Source organism: Schistocerca serialis, chromosome 4 (genome assembly GCF_023864345.2).
Source record: "Schistocerca serialis cubense isolate TAMUIC-IGC-003099 chromosome 4, iqSchSeri2.2, whole genome shotgun sequence".
NCBI classification, from domain to species: domain Eukaryota; kingdom Metazoa; phylum Arthropoda; class Insecta; order Orthoptera; family Acrididae; genus Schistocerca; species Schistocerca serialis.
Window position 1 is genome coordinate 581,755,213 of NC_064641.1, and position 20,952 is coordinate 581,776,164.

Here is a 20,952-nt window from a genome sequence, read left to right on the forward strand (position 1 = left end):
ATCAATACAAGTTCATGGGATTTGTCGACCGTGAAAACCATTCTACAGTGTTAAAGGAGGGAGGATGTTCGAAATTCTGAGGAAAATGAGGGTAAGGTATAGGGAGAGACGGTTAATATACAAGGTATACATGTATGGTATGTGTTCAGACTATACGTCGAAGAAGGAATGATGAAAATAAAAGACCGGTTCAAGAGTGGAATTAAAATTCAAGGCGACTGTATGAAAACTAGAACAGAAGAGAATCGAGGCGTCTGGGATGTGGTGCTACAGACGTGTGCTGAAAATTGGGCGGACTGATAATGTTAGAAATGGGGAGGTTCTGGGAAGAGTCGAAGAGGAAAGGAATCCATGGAAAACTCTAACAAGAAGAGGTGACAGGATGATATGACATTTGTTAAGACATCAAGGAATAACGTACATGGTGTGGTGTCACCGCCAGACACCACACTTGCTAGGTGGTAGCTTAAATCGGCCGCGGTCCATTTAGTACATGTCGGACCCGCGTGTCGCCACTGTGTGATCGCAGACCTAGCGCCACCACAAGGCAGGTCTCGAGAGACGATATAGCACTCGCCCCAGTTGTACGAGGAGATTGCTAGCGACCATACGGACGAAGCCTTCCTCTCATTTGCCGAGAGCCAGTTAGAATAGCCTTCTGCTAAGTCCATGGCTACGACCTAGCAAGGCGCCATTAGCCTTACCTACTTTGAGAGTTATAGTATAAATGTTTCAAGAAGAATGCTGTAGTCATCAAATAATAAAGTTAAGTATAAAGCAGCTACGTACTTTTCTTGCTACCATTCAATAGTTATCCTGTTCCAGAATTGACGCCCATCGGCGTGAGTGTGTACGCGTGCCTTTCTATCGGCTACCCGTCACTGTGGACTGGCTGCCTTGTCAGTCCACTTCATTGGCGACGAGTCTACAAAGGATCTTGTGTTTTGCTTTGCCCTAATTTATTTGTGTCATGGCTTCGCCAGATGTACTGTCCGAATTTTATCGCTTGCAGAATCAGCAGACGCAGGCGTTATTGGATGCCCTTGGACAGCTCGTCCAGGGTCAACGTGCGCTGGACACCGATGCGGCCGCCGCCGCTTCACCGCTACCACAGCCACACCCTGCCGTTGCACCGCCTTTTAGGCACTACGACCCGAACCAAGAAACCTGGCAAGAGTGGTCCCGACAGTTCGCCTTCCACCTCGCTGCCTACAGAATTCAAGGTAATGAGCGGCAGCCGTTTTTGCTTTCTTGTGTCGGTGTGTCCACCTACCGTGTGATAGTGAAATTGTTTCCCCGACGAGACGTAGCAACTCTGTCCTACGAGGAAATTTTGTCTGCATTAGATGTCTATTTCAAAGAAACAGTTAATGTGGTTGCAAAATGGTATACGTTTTTTCGTACAAAACGTACGGCCGGTCAAACTAATAGGGAGTGGGTAGCAACATTGCAAGGACTTACTAGGGACTGTGCCTTTGAATGTGACTGTGGTCTTTCTTATTCAGATACAATGGTGCGTGATGCAATTGCACAGAACGTTTCTGATGTTCGCATATGGGAGCAAATTTTGAAACTAGTTAATCCCTCCCTTCAACAAGTGATAGACATATTGGATAGACAGGACACACTTGACTGTGCTCAGGAATCTTTTGAAACTTCGCCAGCTGTGTGTAACATTAACCGGCCCGCCGGGCGCTCTCGAGCTGCGCGGCCCGGTCAACTGCCCTCGCATACGTCCGCACAGCTGCCGCCGCGCGCTAAGCCAGGTGTGCCGCGCCAGCACACAAATGCAGTGACATCATGCCCGCGGTGTGCTACTAAACATTCGCGTGAACATTGCCCGTCACGCCAAGCTATTTGCTTTTTCTGCAATAAGAAAGGACATGTTCAAAGTGTTTGCCAGAAAAAGCTCCGTTCAGACAATCACAACCATTCCAGGCCCTTTGCTTCGCGCCGGAATCGAACCAAGGACACTCAGGCTCGTGGACCTTCGCCCATGGACATTCATGTCGTTAATTCCACTTCGTCCAGTGACACTTTCTCTAACAGTGCCTGTGTTCGTCCCACAAAAACTGTGCGTCGACGTCGCCGGAAATCACGTCAATTAGCAAGTGATTCTGTACCAGTGTCTGTTCAAATTGCACAAAACAGTCGCTCTTGTCGTCAGCAGAACAATAAACTTTTTGTGGACTTAGACTTTGACGGCAAAGTGATACCATTCCAGCTCAATACCGGAGCTGCAGTTTCATTGCTCAATCACGACACGTACACACAACTGGGCGCACCTCCGTTGCGTGCCGCAAATGTTCAGTTAAAAAGTTATTCCGGACAGACACTTCCTGTGTTAGGACAGTGCACTCTTTTTGCAACACATACAAGGGACAAACAAAACTGGTGTCATTTTACGTTCTTCGTTCTTCTATGGCAGTGAACTTGTTTGGCTTAGATTTATTTCAGTTGTTTAACATGTCTATTGTAAATCAGGTCCTCTCAGTGAATCAGACTGTGCCTTCAGACAGTGTTTCTCGCTTATGTGACGAATTTGCAGATATTTTTGCACCGGGCTTAGGTTGCGCTAAAAACTATGAAGCACATTTGGAACTGAAAGTAAACGCGCAACCGAAATTTTTCAGAGCACGCAATGTTCCCCACGCCTTGCGTGATGAGGTCGCAAGAACATTAAACGATCTCGAATCACAGGGTGTAATTGAACGTGTGCAAGCTTCTCTCTGGGCCTCACCCTTAGTAATTTTGCCAAAACCTTCCGGAAAATTGAGACTTTGCGTGGACTTCAAGGCCACAGTGAATCCCCAACTAGTGACTGCTACTTTTCCTTTGCCCCGCCCGGAGGATCTTTTTGCTAAACTGTGCCCGGGAAAATATTTTTCAAAGTTGGACCTAGCCGATGCGTACTTGCAAATACCGGTGGACGACGAATCCCAGCGCGTATTGGTGGTTAACACGCATCTTGGATTGTACAGGTTCAAAAGACTGCCATTCGGGTGTGCATCCGCCCCTGCATTGTTTCAGCAATATTTACAAAGTATTTGTGCGTCGGTCCCTACTGCAGCAAACTATCTGGACGATATAGTGATCTCCGGACAGACAGAAGAAGATCATCTTGCGAACTTACGAACATTATTTCAGGTCTTGCGACAAAATGGTCTTCGCTTGAGGAAGGACAAATGTGTGTTTTTTGCTCGTGACTTACCATACCTGGGCCATGTCATCAATGCCCAAGGCATACATCCGAGTCCAGAGCACCTCCGTGCCATACAAGATTTACCTTCCCCTTGCAATGTGAAACAGCTACAGAGTGTGTTGGGTAAAATTAACTATTACAATAAATATGTGCGCAATGCCTCTTCCATTTCAGCTCCGCTTCATCGCTTACGCCGTAAAGGTGTTCCGTTCGTCTGGACGACGGAATGCGAACGCGCCTTTCGCCAGTTGAAATCGGCGTTGCTTTCTAATACTTGTCTCACGCCTTTCGATCCCCAGAAACCCCTTTTGTTGATGGTAGATGCATCGGATTTCGGGATCGGTGCTGTGCTTGCGCACAAAGTTGGCTCCCATGATCGCCCTATTGCCTTTGCGTCCAAATTGCTCTCGTCTGCACAAAGAAATTATTCACGGATCGAGAAAGAAGCTTTGGCTCTCGTATTTGGTGTTACAAAGTTTCATGATTTCTTGTATGGTCGTCACTTTACCATCATCACAGACCACAAACCTTTGACATCGCTTTTTCATCCGAACAAGCCTGTACCTCCACGTACAGCGCAGAAATTCATTCGCTGGTCTATTTTCCTCTCGCAGTACCGCTACGATATCTTGTATCGGTCCACTGCTAAGCACGGAAACGCCGATGCGTTGTCCCGTTTGCCTGTTGCTGAGGATAAAGCATTCGATTCTTCCGAACTTGCTTGCATGTTCATTGATTCGGAAACCGATGAAGTGGTCGAATCGTTTCCGATTGATTTTCGTCGTGTAGCTACAGCCACAGCTGCTGACCCTGTCCTTGCTACTGTTTTGCGTTTTGTTGCTACGCAATGGCCTTTGTCAAAGTCTCGGATCGAGGATCCGTTGGTTCGCCGATTTTTTGCTCACAAGGAGAGACTTTTTGTTCGACGTGGTGTTTTGTTGTTGCGTTCTGATAATGATCAGTCCAGAGTCGTGATCCCACGTTCGTTACAGTCCTCTGTTTTACGGCTTCTCCACCAAGGACATTGGGGTATAGTGCGAACGAAACAACTTGCTCGTCAGCACTGTACTTGGTTCGGAATCGATGCTGCGATTACGAATATGTGTTCTTCTTGCATGGCGTGTGCCGAACAACAATCCGCACCGCCGCGGAAAGTCTTTGCATGGCCAAAAGCCACTTCCCCTTGGCAACGCTTGCACATTGATTTTGGTGGTCCATTCTGGAATGCTCGATGGTTGGTTCTGGTCGATGCCTTCAGTAATTTTCCTTTTGTTGTCCGGATGTCTTCCACGACGTCCTCCGCCACCATCCAAGCGTTGTCTGCTATCTTTTGCATTGAAGGTCTTCCGCAGACTATTGTTTCCGACAATGGCCCACAATTCATGTCCGCAGAATTTCAGTCATTCTGCCAGGCCAATGGTGTTCAACATCTGACATCCGCGCCGTTTTCGCCTCAGTCGAACGGTGCCGCTGAACGATTGGTCCGGACTTTCAAGTCACAGATGTTGAAATTGAAAGAGTCGCATTCTCGGGAGGACGCATTGTTGCTCTTTTTGTCTTCGTATCGCTCTCAGCCCCGAGATGGTCGCTCGCCGGCTGAGTTGCTCCACGGTCGTCCTCATCGCACCTTGATGTCTTTGCTGCATCCGCCGCATCAGGTTCCTGTGCAGCGGCAGACTCCTGCTTTTGCTCCAGGCGACGTTGTATTTTATCGCAACTATCGCGGTTCACGGCGTTGGCTCGCAGGGCGCATTCTTCGCTGCCTCGGCCGTGCGATGTATTTGGTTTTGGGGGCCTCTGGTGAGGTGCGTCGGCATCTCAATCAGCTGCGCCTCTGTCGTCGCACGGGTTCTGCCGCTCCCCGTCTGCTTTCAGCAACGGTGCCGTCCGGTCAGCGCCCTGGGGACCCATCTACTGGCTCGCCTCATCCCCAGGTGTTACCGACGATGCCTTCCCATTTGCCCCATGGCGACGCGCCGCCGCAGCCGCAGCCGCAGCCGCAGCCGCCGCCGCCGCCGCCGCCGCCGCCTGTTCTCCCGCCGGCGCCGCCCGCATTAGACGCTTCGCTGCAGCCGCCAAGCGCCTCCCAGGGTCACGCGCCGCCGATCGCTTCCCGTGACCAGCTGTCCTCCGCCATGGAACTCCCGACCGCTCCGGACCACATGACGTCATCGCGCGTCGGCTACCCCGACGCAATGGAGTTCGACACTTCGGCCCCTCATGTTTCTTTACGGGCGCATACACCGCATGTGACGTGCACCCTGGACTAGCTTTTCAGGCGTTTCCTAGCTCCCCTCGGACCGAATGGCCGGGTGCGGGTGGCACAGCCTCGCCTGTTGTTAGGCTCCCCACCTCGTCGCATACGTCAACATGGGGTCCTCCCCACGGCGGGCGGAAGCCTTATCTAACGACCGTTCGCCGATTTGCGGGGGAGGAATGTGGTGTCACCGCCAGACACCACACTTGCTAGGTGGTAGCTTAAATCGGCCGCGGTCCATTTAGTACATGTCGGACCCGCGTGTCGCCACTGTGTGATCGCAGACCTAGCGCCACCACAAGGCAGGTCTCGAGAGACGATATAGCACTCGCCCCAGTTGTACGAGGAGATTGCTAGCGACCATACGGACGAAGCCTTCCTCTCATTTGCCGAGAGCCAGTTAGAATAGCCTTCTGCTAAGTCCATGGCTACGACCTAGCAAGGCGCCATTAGCCTTACCTACTTTGAGAGTTATAGTATAAATGTCTCAAGAAGAATGCTGTAGTCATCAAATAATAAAGTTAAGTATAAAGCAGCTACGTACTTTTCTTGCTACCATTCAATAGTTATCCTGTTCCAGAATTGACGCCCGTCGGCGTGAGTGTGTACGCGTGCCTTTCTATCGGCTACCCGTCACTGTGGACTGGCTGCCTTGTCAGTCCACTTCACATGGTGCTAAGGGCGCTGTAGAGGCTAAAAGCTGACAGTCATAGGAATACTTCCCACAAACAGCTGAGAGCGTAGGCTGCAAGTGCCACCATGAGATGAAGAGTTTGGCACAGCCCAGGAATTCGTGGCGGGCTGCATCAAGCTGGTCAGTATACTGACGACTCAAAAAAAATGTTAAAAATTAAAATAAACTCAAACTCAACGACACACACAGTTAGTAGCAAAGTGTGCCCCAACAGTCGCAACAGTATATAGTATATCCTCCTCTGCCGACAAATTTGGCCTGCCTTCCTGCATGAAGTTACAAAGGTGCCAAATATCATCCTGCGACAGATCGCCCGAGTGTCTGGCCCCCTTTGTAGCATGGTTCTTTCAGGCCCTGAAGAGCGATTAAATTCCTGCTTTACCGGATATAACAGCCTGTCCAATGCACCAGGCACTGCTTACGTATCCTGCAGAAACTAGGCTCAGTCTAGCGGTTAAATATCTGTGTAGTGTAGAGTATGGCCAGAGGCTTTTGTTTTTGTTTCAACTGTTCAGTGCCAGTGCCAGTGAAGGTGGATGCTTCGTTTGTTGCAGCAGCAAAGGCAAGTACAGCGTTCATTTGTGAATTATTTTTACGATCTCCAAACTGAGTTGACCTTTTTCTTGACATACCTCTGTGGTTACTAGGTTAATCCTGAAATTTCTTGTGTGTTTGTGTACTTACCAGGCACAGTCTAACGTTTTAATAACTGTGTAATGTAGAGTTCCACCATCTTTAATATGGATAGTAACTGTGACTGCTGCGTTGGTGAGCTTTTGCTCCAGACAATGCTGGCTTCAGTGAAATAGTTTGACGCTGTGAGTGACCAGATGTGGCGAGCCGAGGACGTCCGGCACGCCCCACGTGTCCCTCAAATCAGTTCATTACTGCTCATGCCCGGTTTATCGCCCACACTGAGGATGAGTGGGACGTCACACTAAGGTGATGCAGGCAACGAAGGACTTTATGAGGAGTCGATCAAAAGACCTGATTCGTCTGATGAATAAGTTTAAGGAGCTATCTGTGACTGATAAAGAACCTGAGTCAGATGCAGGTACTTGACCTGTTTTAGAAGAAGCCTCTCTGCTGCATGTTGCAGGTAGTTACAGTGCGTGGGATTATTGCTAGTTGAGAGCTCCAACGTTAATCTTGTAATGGAGGCCCTCAGGGATACGCCTACTAAGGAGGGGAAGAAATCCAGTGTGCGCTCTGTGTGCATACACGGGAGGAGTCATACGAGACGTGGAACATGAAGGGCACAGGGAGCAACAAACGGCAGGTGCTGGCTCATGTTGGTACAACTGCAAGTCAAATACAGGACAGGGATTGACCTAGGAACCACAGGTCTTAGTCATAGCTGTGATTGGAAGGAATCAGATCTCCAGGCGCTAATAGAAAGCGCTGTAGTAAGAGAATTATATTCGCATTTGCGAATATTGCTATACTTCGGCTACACTATGCACTGGTGACAATGAAAATCATTGCATGGGCCAGGACTCAAACCCAGATCTTCCACCTTACACGATCAGTTGCCTTGGGCACCTCGGTCACCAGAGCATGCTCTCTGGACCGACTCAAACTTCCATATGTCACCGCTACCGTCTACAACTTACACTCGCACAGATACTGTGAATCCTGTGCAGATAAAGACGTATGATCAAAATCGAAGAACAGTTATTAGCGTTGACGTATGGAAGTTTGGGTCTGTTCTGGGACCGTGCTCGGGTGGTCGAGACAGTCAAGGTGACTGCTCGCACAAAGTCGAAGATCAGGATTCGATTCCCAGTCTATGCAAGTATTTCTATTATCACCAATAAATAGTGCAATCGAAGTTTAGCAACATTCGCAAATGTGAATATGATTCTCGTATTTCATACGGCTGTCTATCACTGCAGTGCCTGTCCCTTCGGACATTTGCAAAGAACATTAGAACGACACAGGCACTGCATAATGGTGTAGAAAGCACTGAAGCACAAATCGTTATAGATACAGCCAAAATTATACATAACAGCGTAACGGTGATCAAAAAGGATTGGTTAAATACAGCTGGCGGTGGCCTCTTTCTTGCTGTTACAAGTAGTGTATATTGTAGCGAAAGTAGATAGTTCCTGTAAGTTAGTATGGTTACTATAAATTAATATTTGGTAGCTCTTACATACATTTCATCTCTGACGATAAAGTTGCTATACAGTTCAAAGACGACTTGAATCTTGACAAACTGCCTATTGGCTTCTGTCTCGGGATTCTTCGGCCGACGTTCATCTAATGATTTTTCTGACGTTTCGACAGCACGAGTGGCTGGCATTGTCAAAGCTTCACCCTCCATTTCCGGTGGTGAACTAGAGGCGAGCTCGCGGCCGCAGACTATATGTACCTGGCGCGCCAACGTCCGAGGGCTTCTCCGCGGTCATTTCCGGTGCGGTTCTCCTCTTGCTACCTGCGACGGTCGTTCGCTGCAGTACGGGAAGCCAGGATCCGTTTACCTTAAGGCTTTCCTCCTTCTTGTTGAAACTGTTCGCGTGTTTTTGGATTTCTACAGCTTCTCTGAACAAGCGCGTGTGATAGTGCTTCTCTACAGCCAGAACTTCCGTGTCGGCGAATTTTATTACGTGGTCGGTCTCATTCAGTGCGTGAAGATCAAAGAGTGTCTTAGATCGGCGAAGGAGAAAAGAGACCCACTTGCAATGTCGGGAATATACCGCATACCATGCACATGCGGAAAAGTTTATGTCGAAATGACTGGACGATCCATTAACACCAGAATCAAGGAGCAAACGCGACATTGCAGGTTGGGGCAGGTGGAGAAATCGGCCGTGGCAGAGCACGCACTGAATGAGACCGACCACGTAATAAAATTCGCCGACACGGAAGTTCTGGCTGTAGAGAAGCACTATCACACGTGCTTGTTCAGAGAAGCTGTAGAAATCCAAAAACACACGAACAGTTTGAACAAGAAAGAGAAAAGCCTTAAGGTAAACGGATCCTGGCTTCCCGTACTGCAGCGAACGACCGTCGCAGGTAGCAAGAGGAGAACCGCACCGGAAATGGCCGCGGAGAAGCCCTCGGACGTTGGCGCGCCAGGTACATATAGTCTGCGGCCGCGAGCTCGCCTCCAGTTCACCACCGGCAATGGAGGGTGAAGCTTTGACAATGCCAGCCACTCGTGCTGGCGAAACGTCAGAAAAATCAATAGATGAACGTCGGCCGAAGAACCCGAGACAGAAGCCAATAGGCAGTTTGTCAACAAGTGGCCACGAAAGCCTTAACAATTTTGGACTTAAATCTTGTTTTAGATGCGTATCCCAATCGCACAATTATACCTGGTGCTGATCTCAATCTGCCCTAGATATGTTAGCGAAAATACATGTTTAATATCAGTTATAGGCATAGAACTTCATCCAAAATCGTACCAAATTCTTTCCCCGAAAATTATTTTTGAGAGTTAGTTCAGGAGCACTATCACTTAGAAGATTTGGGAGACCACCTGAGCAGACCTGTTAGATTGTAGCAGATGATGCTGGCATTTAGCGAGTAGTAAAGTCATCAGATGAAACCCAATTTTACAAAGTGATTTAGACAAGATACCTCTATGGTACGAACAGTGGCAGTTGACCATAAATAATGAAATGTGTGAGATCATCCGCATGAGTACTAAATGAAATCTGTTACATTTCGGTCACAAAATGCATCATACAAATCTAAAGGCTGGCAATTCAGCTGCACACCTAAGAATTCCAATTACGAACCAATTACATCGAAATGCACATTTAGATAATGTTGTGGGGAAAGCAACCAAATGACTTCGTTGTATTGACAGAACTCCTCCAAATGCAACAGATCTACCAAAGAGAGTCTCTACAATACACTTGTCTGTCCTCCGCTCGAGTACTGCTGTGCTGTATGGGATCCTTGCTAGACAGGATTGACAGACGACGTCTAAAAAGTTGAAAGAAAGGCAGCTCGTTTTGTATTAACGTTACATACGGGAGAGAGTGCCACGAAGATGATACGTGAATTGGAGTACCAATCATTAAAACAAAGCCGTTTTTCCTTGCAGCAAGATCTCATCGCGAAATTTCGACTTCCAACATTGTCCTCCAACTGCGAAAACATTTTGTTGACACCCACCTACGGGACTGTAATAAAATAGGAGCTCTCACAAATAAGCTTTCGTTTTTTTGGCGCTATGTTATTTAGGAGTGGAAGAGTAGTGAAATAGTGTGGAAGTGGTTCAATCAATACCTGTCAAACACTTAACTGTGAATTGCGGAATAATCACGCAGATGTATATGTAGAACGCGAGCAAAATGTACAGTATAAATGATGCCCCCTCCTCCCACCAAATGGATAGTGTAATTTTTCCTCCTATCTATGTAATTATGTAGTTATGTAGTTCTCAATTCGTTCGATCAATCAATCATTCATAATAGGAAACCCAATCATAACTCAGTCACTCAAAATGATTCAGAAATTTTACTTGTTAGAATGAGATCAGGCGATGATTCTTCTTCTCTGCAGGCTCGTACTTTGCGGCAGTCTGCTAATCTGTACAAATAAAATACCTCGTAATTTTGGGAGCGTTGTATAATCAGTCGGGAAACCTCAGATCAAGCGGATATTTGGCTTTGATGAAGTTTAACCTTCCGAAAAAGTAATGGAGTTCTTGGATCATTAGATGCTGGTTCGTATCCAGTCTTTCGGAAGTTCCCTTCTGATTAACAACTACGCAATATATCGATGAATATCATTAATTCTCAAATGTCAAATAATGTAGAATGGTAGGCCCTACACATCTTTTGTATGAAGGAGCAATATATATATATATATATATATATATATATATATATATATATATATATCCCTTTTAATCGTACAATTTCGTATCAGTTATCTTTTGTCATAAATCGCAATATTCAGATTACAATTCTTCAAACAAAGCTCAGGATAATCGGCACGAAGACAATCTCGGAAGCTTTTATTTTTTTAACAACCACCAGAGAGAGTACTACAAAGAATAATTATGCGCTCCTGGCATAGCTATTGTATGAAACTACTTTGCGCATGGATTCTGCGAGTATGAAGATAGAAAACCAGTAAACGTCATTCAAGGGTAGAATTGTATCAGAATAATTCATCGAATATAAAGATATTACAATAGGCAACTTATTATCGAAAATTTGTCAAAGGCTTTGCAGAAATTGCGTAACCATTGACTAGATTACTAGAAACAGGGGTTACATTTCAGTGCACATCAGAACGTCAAGCAGCGTTCCGAAATTTGGAGGAGATACTGACTTCAGATCCTATACTAATTATTCCTGGTTTTACTTAATAATTTATATCATTATATTATTATTAAGAAATAAAAACTTGGAGGTTCGCCGATGAGAGACAGCAAAGGACCTGGAAGAGCAGCTGAACGGAATGGACAGTGTCTTGAAAGGAGGATATAAGATGAACATCAACAAAAGCAAAACGAGGATAATGGAACGTAGTCGAATTAAATCGTGTGATTCTGAGGCATCAAGGGATCACCAATTTAGTATTGGATGGCAGCGCGGAGGGTAAATATCGTAGAGGGAGACCAAGAGATGAATACACTAAACAGATTCAGAAGGATGTAGGTTGCAGTAGCTACTGGGGGATGAAGCTTGCACAGGATAGAGTAGCATGGAGACCGGCACCAAACCAGTCCTTGGACTGAAGACCACAACAACATTATTAAATGATGCAAGCGATACAGCTTTGGACATCATTTTCAATCAGACTGTAGATGTACAAAAATATTCTGTAGCTTGTGTGCCCCATCACTTGAATAAAGCTGAGCGCAATTATCCTACTACAGAAAAGCGGATGTTAGCTTTGATGATCATATTCCATATTTACATTGCTACCAATATGTCTGTAAGTGTGAAGTCATTATAGTTCAACAAGATTGGCACTAAAATATTTGTGATTTTCAGTATGAAGTACTTCACAAACCTGGTATCAAACACACGAATGTGGATACGCTTAGTTGGCTGTCTTGCAAGCATCGGGATTGAATTAAGTAGATTTTAAAAGGACACAAGCAGTGGATAGAGAATGCCAAGCGTACAGTAAACCACCATAGTTTCTTTAGCAAGAAGAGGTACTGTGCAAGTCGGCTAATGCAGACCACTCGTCATCATTCCTGAAACACTAGGAAGTGAGGTGTTACGACCAGCACATGACGATACTATCAGGATATGAAGACAGGGGAGCTGCTGAAGACGAGACGCAGAAAGATTTTGGTCGAGAACACAATGTGATGTTGTGGAGCAATATGTAAGATATTGCATTCCATGTCCTCAACGAACAGATTTGAGTCAGCTAAAGGTGCAGCTTCATAGATTAGCAGACTCGAAAAAATATTTTCAAAACGTATGACTTGACATATTGGGTCTGTTTCAGCATATAATAAGTATGTACTAACGATCAACGATGTAATGATAGCAATATCGGATCAAAAAGTGAGTACTGCACTTCAAGCCATGATTGACAAATGGGTAATTAAGTTTGTTGTACTAGAAACTATAGTAACAAGTCAAGGAACTAGTTTTATATCTAATCTGACGAAACAGTTATGTTGCTTACTGAAAATAACGAAATCGTGTTTTAGTCCGTTCCATCCAGAAGCTGATGATAGTATGGGGCGAGTCCACAGTGCCATGGTGAAAATGTTAATCCCCTACGTGATAGTCACCTTTTGGACAGGGATGTCTATTTAATATGCCTGTTGAATGTGTACAACTAAAACATCCAGGGTATAGTCGATTCATTATTGCAAATAGCTGCACCTTTACAGCAGAAAAAGAAATTACCAGGAAGAACAAGAGTATCACAGAGTGTACCTCATGAGCTTAGATCTAGGGATAAGTGATAAAGTAGCGGTGTATTTTGTTTAATTTCGTGTTGGATTACATCGATTGATATTATGTTTTTAGTTTTCTATAGTAGATTTCAGTGAGATACGCATTTTTCGTAAGTAGGGGATTCTGGGTAATTTCTTTCTCCTACGTGATGTCGAAGATGACGCCACAATATATTATCATGGCTATAATGTTGTTTTATGTGAGTGAAGCAGAGGTAATTAAAATCCAGCCGTTGGAAAATGGAATCTGGGAGGAAAATCGGAGTTTGCAGAGTATGTTCACAAATATATCTATGGAAACAGTAAGAGGGGAAATGCTAACACATGTACAGAACGGATACCAGGAACTGAAATTCTCCTATCAAAAACTTTGTGCTCAGTTACAGCTCATCACAGAGATTATTCCAGAAACTATTACAAAAGAAAAGAGGTCGGTCAGATTCTGGTGGGAAATTATTAAAAACAATATTGGGGACAGAAGATAACAATGACGTCACAGATTTAAATAGTACAATAGGAATAATACAAGAAATGGCAAGGAACACAGAAACCGCTTTTAGTTGGCATGTTACACAAATATGGAACAGGGAGTGTCAAGCAGAATGATAAGTATGCACAAAATAACAAGAGTTGCAACAGCATATGCGAGAAACGATCGTAACATTGAATAGAACTAAGAGAGATATTGAATCAGTTATGGACGTTAGACGAGAAGCCGGATTGCTATGCGAACTAGCGAGTAGCTCAGGGGGTGCAAGAATGTAAATTGAAAGGGTACAAGAAGCGAAACTCTACGTCGTACGTAGACAGATAAGTACAACATTGTTAAAACGACAGTAGTTTCTGTTGGGATTGCAGCAAAAGGAAAAAGAATTTCTAACGGGGATACAACACGTTTTACCATTAGTTAAAAGTAAAACAACGTTCTTCTTCCATGTTTCTACAGTTCGTGTTTATTCAGATCGAGAAAGGCTGTAAATTAACATACAGTTTTCAGTTTTAAGTTTAAATTCTGGTTACCATTGTTTCACAATCCATATGCATGTCAAATGGAAAATTATCTATAAGTGGATACAAGTGCAAAGTAATGAAGTGTAACTTGTCAGAACAAAGAGATACACATGTTGTTATGTTAATAGGAGCTCTTACAGTTGTGTCAAGAAGTTAGTCACTATTTCTCCCGTTCAGGTGGTTCAAACTGAAATTCAGTTGTGCCTAGGAATTACGGAAGCTCCAGCGTGTAAAAAAGTAGTATCAATGCCGCAACCATATTTTCTGAGGATTGGCAGTCATAGGTTATATTCGATGTTTTCGCCAGAGACAGTAATAGTAAATTACTACAGTAATAACACATTTAGCCGGCCGCGGTGGTCTAGCGGTTCTGGCGCTGCAGTCCGGAACCGCGGGACTGCTACGGTCGCAGGTTCGAATCCTGCCTCGGGCATGGGTGTGTGTGATGTCCTTAGGTTAGTTAGGTTTAAGTAGTTCTAAGTTCTAGGGGACTTATGACCTAAGATGTTGAGTCCCATAGTACTCAGAGCCATTTGAACCATTTGAACCAATAACACATTTAAAAGGATGAAAAATTAGAGGTAAAACAAAGTAGTCTATTAGTATATGGAACCAAGAGTAATGTGGCCGGGAAAAAAGTTTCATCTGCCTGCTACGATTACAGATACCACGATAAATACGAGAACTCGACCAATGTTGAATTGGCCAGAGAAACCTTCTAGTGTGTTACCTATGCAAAACGTAACCTTTCCGAATAAAGCTTTAGATCGCACTCTACCACGGGCAGAAAATGAATTAGTCATTGCACAAATAGGTCAAATTTCTGTCGGTCAAATGGCTGTACAGAGACAGCAAGAGAAGCGTAAAGAAAATATCGTTACAGTCTGTGTATCAATCACTAATGTTATAGATATGCTAGCTTTTCTCCATGCAGTCTCAGAAAGAGAATAAATCATGCAAAGGGGACAACCGTCCATTAAATTTCTTCGGAATGGTTTCGTACCTGAAAGTAAAAGATTTTAGAGAAAATTGTAAATAGAAGCAAGCTTGAAAAATAGTGTTGAGCTAGGATAAACGAGCTAAAGGTTGAGAGCAGATGCAAATATGCAAGATAATTTACCAAACAGAGAGAAAAGGATAAAATTCGGAACAAATTTTGTTAAAATGTAGGGGCATGTTACTCGACAAACTAGTAAAGAAGTGGAAGAGTAAAATTCACTAAGTTAGGATCGTCAAGTGGAAATATCAAAAGCTACTAGCCAGGAAGCGTAAAAATTTCAGTATCGTTACTTGTCCAAGAAGACAGTAACCTAGACACCCATGTGTGCGGCTGTGAGCCAATTCAGCAGAAAATGGTTGGAAGAGCACAGGCTGACCTGTCTTCCTTACACTCGAGGCATTACATAAGAGGAAGTATGCAGGACACAACAACACCTAGCAGCAGTTTGACTAAGCAGTAAAGACGCGGTAACAAATTCGCTAAGCAACTGAAAACTGCTGACAGTTCCAGAAGAGCAGAAACGAAGTGTCCATTATGAATTACGTCATAGAGCAGAGCCTCTCCTCAGCAGCATAAACACTCCACACCTACTAGCTTCGAACACTCGATCAGTATGATGAATGGGATTCATTTTGTTCGCACTTCATTCTCTGAATATAGTGTGGTAGCATCTTTAATGTGAGATTGTTCTAGTGTTGCTCTTATACTTGCTGCCTCACGATAAGGTCAGTGATCCCAAAATAACATGATGATCCAGGGACTAAAAGACGTTCAACCACTAGCACAAATCTACAACTTAAAAGCTTATGCAGGAGTCTAGAAAATACTAGAAAAAATACAAAATTTTAAAAGTTTCAGCAATAACACCTCGTCATCAGCCAAAACAGATCTCCACAAAAATTAACACTGGCCCTCTTGTCAGAATACAAAAGGCATTGCCGCAAAATAGGCAGTACCAAAATGAGTAGACCACAGGCATTACAAAAGAGTCATTACATAGAGAAAAATGTGGAATACGTGTAGAAGGGCCTATTCGAAGAGGGTGGGTGAGACCTAACATTGTTCGTGTGACAGGAAGATGGAGCGTTACGTAGAAGTTGGTAACACAGCCTAAGTTCGTTTTCCCCCACCTCAAGCTGATTTTCCTCCAGCCAATGCATAACCGGTGAACTGGAAGTTTGTTCTTCTGTCACTCCCATAGAACTCCTTGGTGGCTACAACAACTCTTTCCCATGAGCCTCAGTGACTGTCAGAAAATAGCCTCTGTTCCAGTTTGCTGCGGCAAAGAGAGTGTATCCTAAAGCCTCTGTACCATTTTTCCCGTGGGTGTATTTGTTGAAAGGAGAACACCAATGGAATTGTAGTTGATTAACATCTCCAATGGTCTTACCTCATCTTCTCCACCAGCTTCAGAATCATGAATAATTCAGCGTAGTACACTGTAGACACATCTGGTAAACTATCCAGGCTGCATGAACTCGAGAAACTGCTGGACAGTCAAGGGAATCTACCTTTTTCAAGTCCTTGATATTCACTGATTTAAAACTGAGGCTTTCAACTTAAATACTACCAAAAAATCCTACAAATCATTTATGGAGAGATTCATATTAAAATTAGTTCTCTTTAAATCTATTCTGGGGCTTGTGAGAAGAAAAGGTGATGGTTTGTGATGGTTTACACCACATATGAGGTAGAACATTATTATCCTCGACATATATTTCTAATTTATGGCTCATTGCAGGGATCCAATTCATTCGATTTTTCTCTAGTAGTACATCTTTAAGTTAATAATTCCGCTTCACAATGAGAAATTTTCTTTATTAGTTGCTATAATAAGTACACACTGACTTCAACGTGGTAAATTTTGCTAAGTGACGTTGAAGTGATGAGTTTCGAAACCCGTACGCTATCTCCATTATGTAATAGTACGAAGCTCCTTGACTGAAGGCGAGAATGTTATTAGAGCTCTGGAGTTGTATTCATCAATAGGGGATTGACATCGCCGACCCGCTACTGCGACTAGCCTATGTCGTTGCTATCTTAAATTATTTTAATCCACTTCATCAGAGTATTATTGACGTATATTCGGGAGGGGTATTGAAGATCCCATTCGATATGCTTGTGAAAATTGATCACCACTTTGTCAGTAATGAACTAGCAGTTGTTACAAAAGAGAAGCCTTGATTTACCCAGCAAGAATCCAGTCCACTCACTTTTTTTCGCAGTACCGTTTTTAGTCTCCTTTTGCTAAGGAAGAAAAAATTATTTCAGTGGGTGGTCGGTGTAAAGGCAGGAGCAGATAAATAAATCCAGTGGAATAAAAACCGCAAATATCTGTATGTAAGATCCTTTATGGGTCCACAATTGGTTTTGTAGCTTATAAAAACTTCTTGAGGTGGATACGTGATTAAAAAGAGGGTAAAGTGCGTCTATGTACGTTACCTCAATCCCAAATGACGGGAATGTCAAACAAATATACGTTACGCCATATTAGAGCCAATTGTGAGGGTGGATAGAAGACCCACTACCGGTTGTCCAAATGATAGTAACACGCCAAGTAAGCGTACTGTCTAATTTTAAATAGACTGAATGGTGCCATCAACATCCCCCGAAAACCGAGCTGGATTTGAGGATTATTAAATGTTGAGCGAGTTATCAGCTTTCAAAAACACAAAATCGATTGTATCCAGACATCAGTCTTATTTAAATGGAATACTTTTGTTACAGCAATAAATTGGAAACAGTTCCAATAGACAAGTGTTAACGATGGTTTTCGAGCATTATTACTTCATTATAAGGCAAATTCAGGAACTGCTAATCACCTCCAAAACATGGAAATCACCTCCAGAGTATTCCCTATTTCTGAGCCCTGTGCTAAAACCACTTCCCTGGTACCTGGCTGAAATATATGGACTAGTAGTGTGACACTTCATAAGGTTACCAAGTATAGTACTGTCTCCGTGATGCAAACTAGCACCGTTCCATTGATTCCAACCAAAAAATTTTGGAAGACACCTAATCTCAGAACTGACAACATCCAAATATTCCCAGTTTGAAATACCATTTTCCCAATGATAGTGGTAGACTTCATTGCAAATGAATTGCACTTGTCTAAGGATCCACTCTGTCTGTTTGGATTCGGAATAAAACATGCTAAATAATAATGAAGTTACACAGAAATTGCAAAGAAAAATAAGAAATTCGGAATTAGTCGGTTACTAACCTGTCACCACAGTAGAACAGCATAACTCCAAACGGTATCGACGCAAATCGGCTGATAGAATAGAGCTTGTTGGGGTACATCCTCTTGTCGCACACCCAGTTCGCCTGTGAAGCGGCAGTGGAGCTAAACCAGGTCTCGTCGTAATCCCATTCGTGGGTACAAGACATTGTCACATTTTCATTTCCAGGCGTCTTCATAAGGCACTTGCTGTATCCTCTTTCGTCTCTAGAAACACAAATAATTTTAATCAACAGGCAAAAAATTCTTTGTGCTTCACTTCACCTCGTGTGGTTTGTGTACAAAGATATCAAACATTATGTAAAGGGTTACACTTGAGTCATTGTGCATATTTTCGACTTCCATTGACTAAACTATTTATGTGGAATACTATGTAGTAGACGGATAAAATTTTTCCACTGTGCGAGGTGCCGGGGATAGCAGTGTATTTAACACTAAATTCTTCTAGAATCTAAATATGTAAATGATGCTCTTAGCCCCCCCCCCCCTATTCTAACTCCGACTTTTGCTGTTGCACATGGATTAAAAAATATACGCGCACTGACTGTAATCAACCCAGCAAGTGGAGTAGAAAAGAGTTTGGCACCTGCAATAATTTAATTTGATAAATAAGTTAAATAGAGGAAGGTTTCATTAACATAGTGAGAAATGATAGGGTTGCTCTACCGATTAACAGAATGAAAGTTCTGTCCAAAATAACAATATGATTTATTAAGACTAAACACAAAATAATAAACAAAAACACATGAAAAACACATCAAATTGGCTCAAATTGGATACTCAAACAAACGCTGTGAAGATGAAGTTGTCCCTAAACTAGATTGTGAGGTTTATGACGAAGTGGTATGTGGAGCCAATTCCTTGCCACTCAGATCTTAAGAGAGACACACAGCTAACCCAACATTAATTGCTGCTACCCAAGACAGAACAAAGTTAGAAAAAGACGAACAGGCGCGCTCTGCTGAGCTCTGATTATCAACTAGGAAAATCCCTATCTGCCGGTGCTGCGGACATACATTACCAAACTGTCTTCTTAACTGCCAGAACACGATCTGGCGTACCGGAGGCGATGGCTGGTTGCTTCGACGTCCTGTCGTGGTGATGATAATGTCGCGAGTATAGCCCGAAACGAATTATCCTGGTTTGGTTGTTCCAGACTAAAGACTTCCTAGCAATGCAAATGCGCCTCTGAGGGAGACGAAGATGGCTCGCCACACAATCACTGACGGTACAGTGATTGATTTTAACAAGCGAAGTCACACTGTAACTCCAATACAGTCAACTTCAGCCAAAACTGCTCAAGACAGACAACATAGGCCGCTTGTACGCAGAATGCTCAATTGCCAACTGTACTCGGAAAGTTACGTTGAAGTCGAAACTTCAGCAACTTCGTCAAACAGTTACAATTAAATGAAAGTATATTAGACAGCCAACGGAAAGCAGGCTGTCCAGAGCAGCGAGAGCTCAGTCTTGTAACCTACTTCGACCGAGAGGTGAGAGCCGACCACCCAGAGCACCCGTAGGGCCGAACACAGAACATTCCCACCCCCACGACAGTGGCCGTGGTTAAACGTTCCAACCAGCAACTCGAAAACCGGCGGAAAATTCCACTCTATTGCCAGAGCACTACCATTCCACCAGTGGAGATTCTTGGCGCCAATTTCTGCGCTGATTTTGCTATGTCACGGAGCTATGCCCTGAGCAAGCCAATCACAGTTACTATTTTGCAGAAAGCGCGAAAATTTTCCCGCCACAACTGCCTGGGTACACAAGCCATTCCCACGCCTCGCTGGTAGTCCGCCAGAAAGTGTTTTCGCTAAGTTTCTGCGAAGTAACGGAACCTCTAGCCCAGCCGCTACTTCAGGCCACTGCGGGCGTGTCTCTTGACAATGTCGGCGTCTGGAAAGCAATCACTCGACTCCCTCACACCCGTCGGCTTAACCCTCTCAAGATCCGTAGAGCCCGCCTGTCACCGGACAACCTGGGTGACGAGAGACGCTGCATGGGAAGTCCGCGTGTGAAGGAATAGCGACTTTTCACCGCATGCAATTAGTGAGGAAAATCGTAAGATAGAAATATGAGAGGGGGCTCATGATTTAGGTTGTAATTGGTGAGTGGTTGGCTCACTTAGGAGCAAGGTAGTGAGTCAATCGCCCAAGAACAATCTCGCAAACTGACTCCACATGCCGCACTGTATAAAGAAAATCACGGCAACTGAAAAATGCAGCTCATAGAGGGAGAATTATTTATGATGTAGCCAACTTCACCTTCTTAATATGGAACACTAACACTCACATCACACATCCATACCCAGGGAGCCCCTTCCAAACACCGATTCATACAGACATTCACGCTCTAAATATGGCCCAGGCATCTGAGCCAAATATGGAGCAGTTTATTCTTTACAATCAGAGTTGGAGTGCTCTGCAATTAAATGCCCAAGATGTTACAACAATTTGTATCATTAAACTAACCTGAACTCACTCACGCATGATACTATTTAAGTTAACAATCTCTTTGTGAGCTTTCAGAATCTAATTACAACCTCCGATTCATTCTGTCTCCCTGCAGCAAGAATAACCTTTACAAAATGCTCCCTGAACTGATGGTCCATTCACAATGACAGTGGTGGTATCTGCTGCAGTTTATGGGGAC

General features: G+C 44.1%; 1 protein-coding gene across 2 annotated transcripts in view; it reads right to left on the reverse strand.

The window, feature by feature from the left end:
* Positions 1–20,952, reverse strand: part of LOC126475321 (solute carrier family 22 member 7-like) — a 117,327-nt gene that overhangs the window by 51,758 nt on the left and 44,617 nt on the right. For both annotated transcript variants that reach the window (XM_050103106.1, XM_050103105.1), the window contains exon 3: positions 18,280–18,504. In XM_050103106.1, coding sequence (XP_049959063.1) covers positions 18,280–18,504 — 225 coding nt within the window. The remainder of the gene's footprint in view (positions 1–18,279; positions 18,505–20,952) is intronic.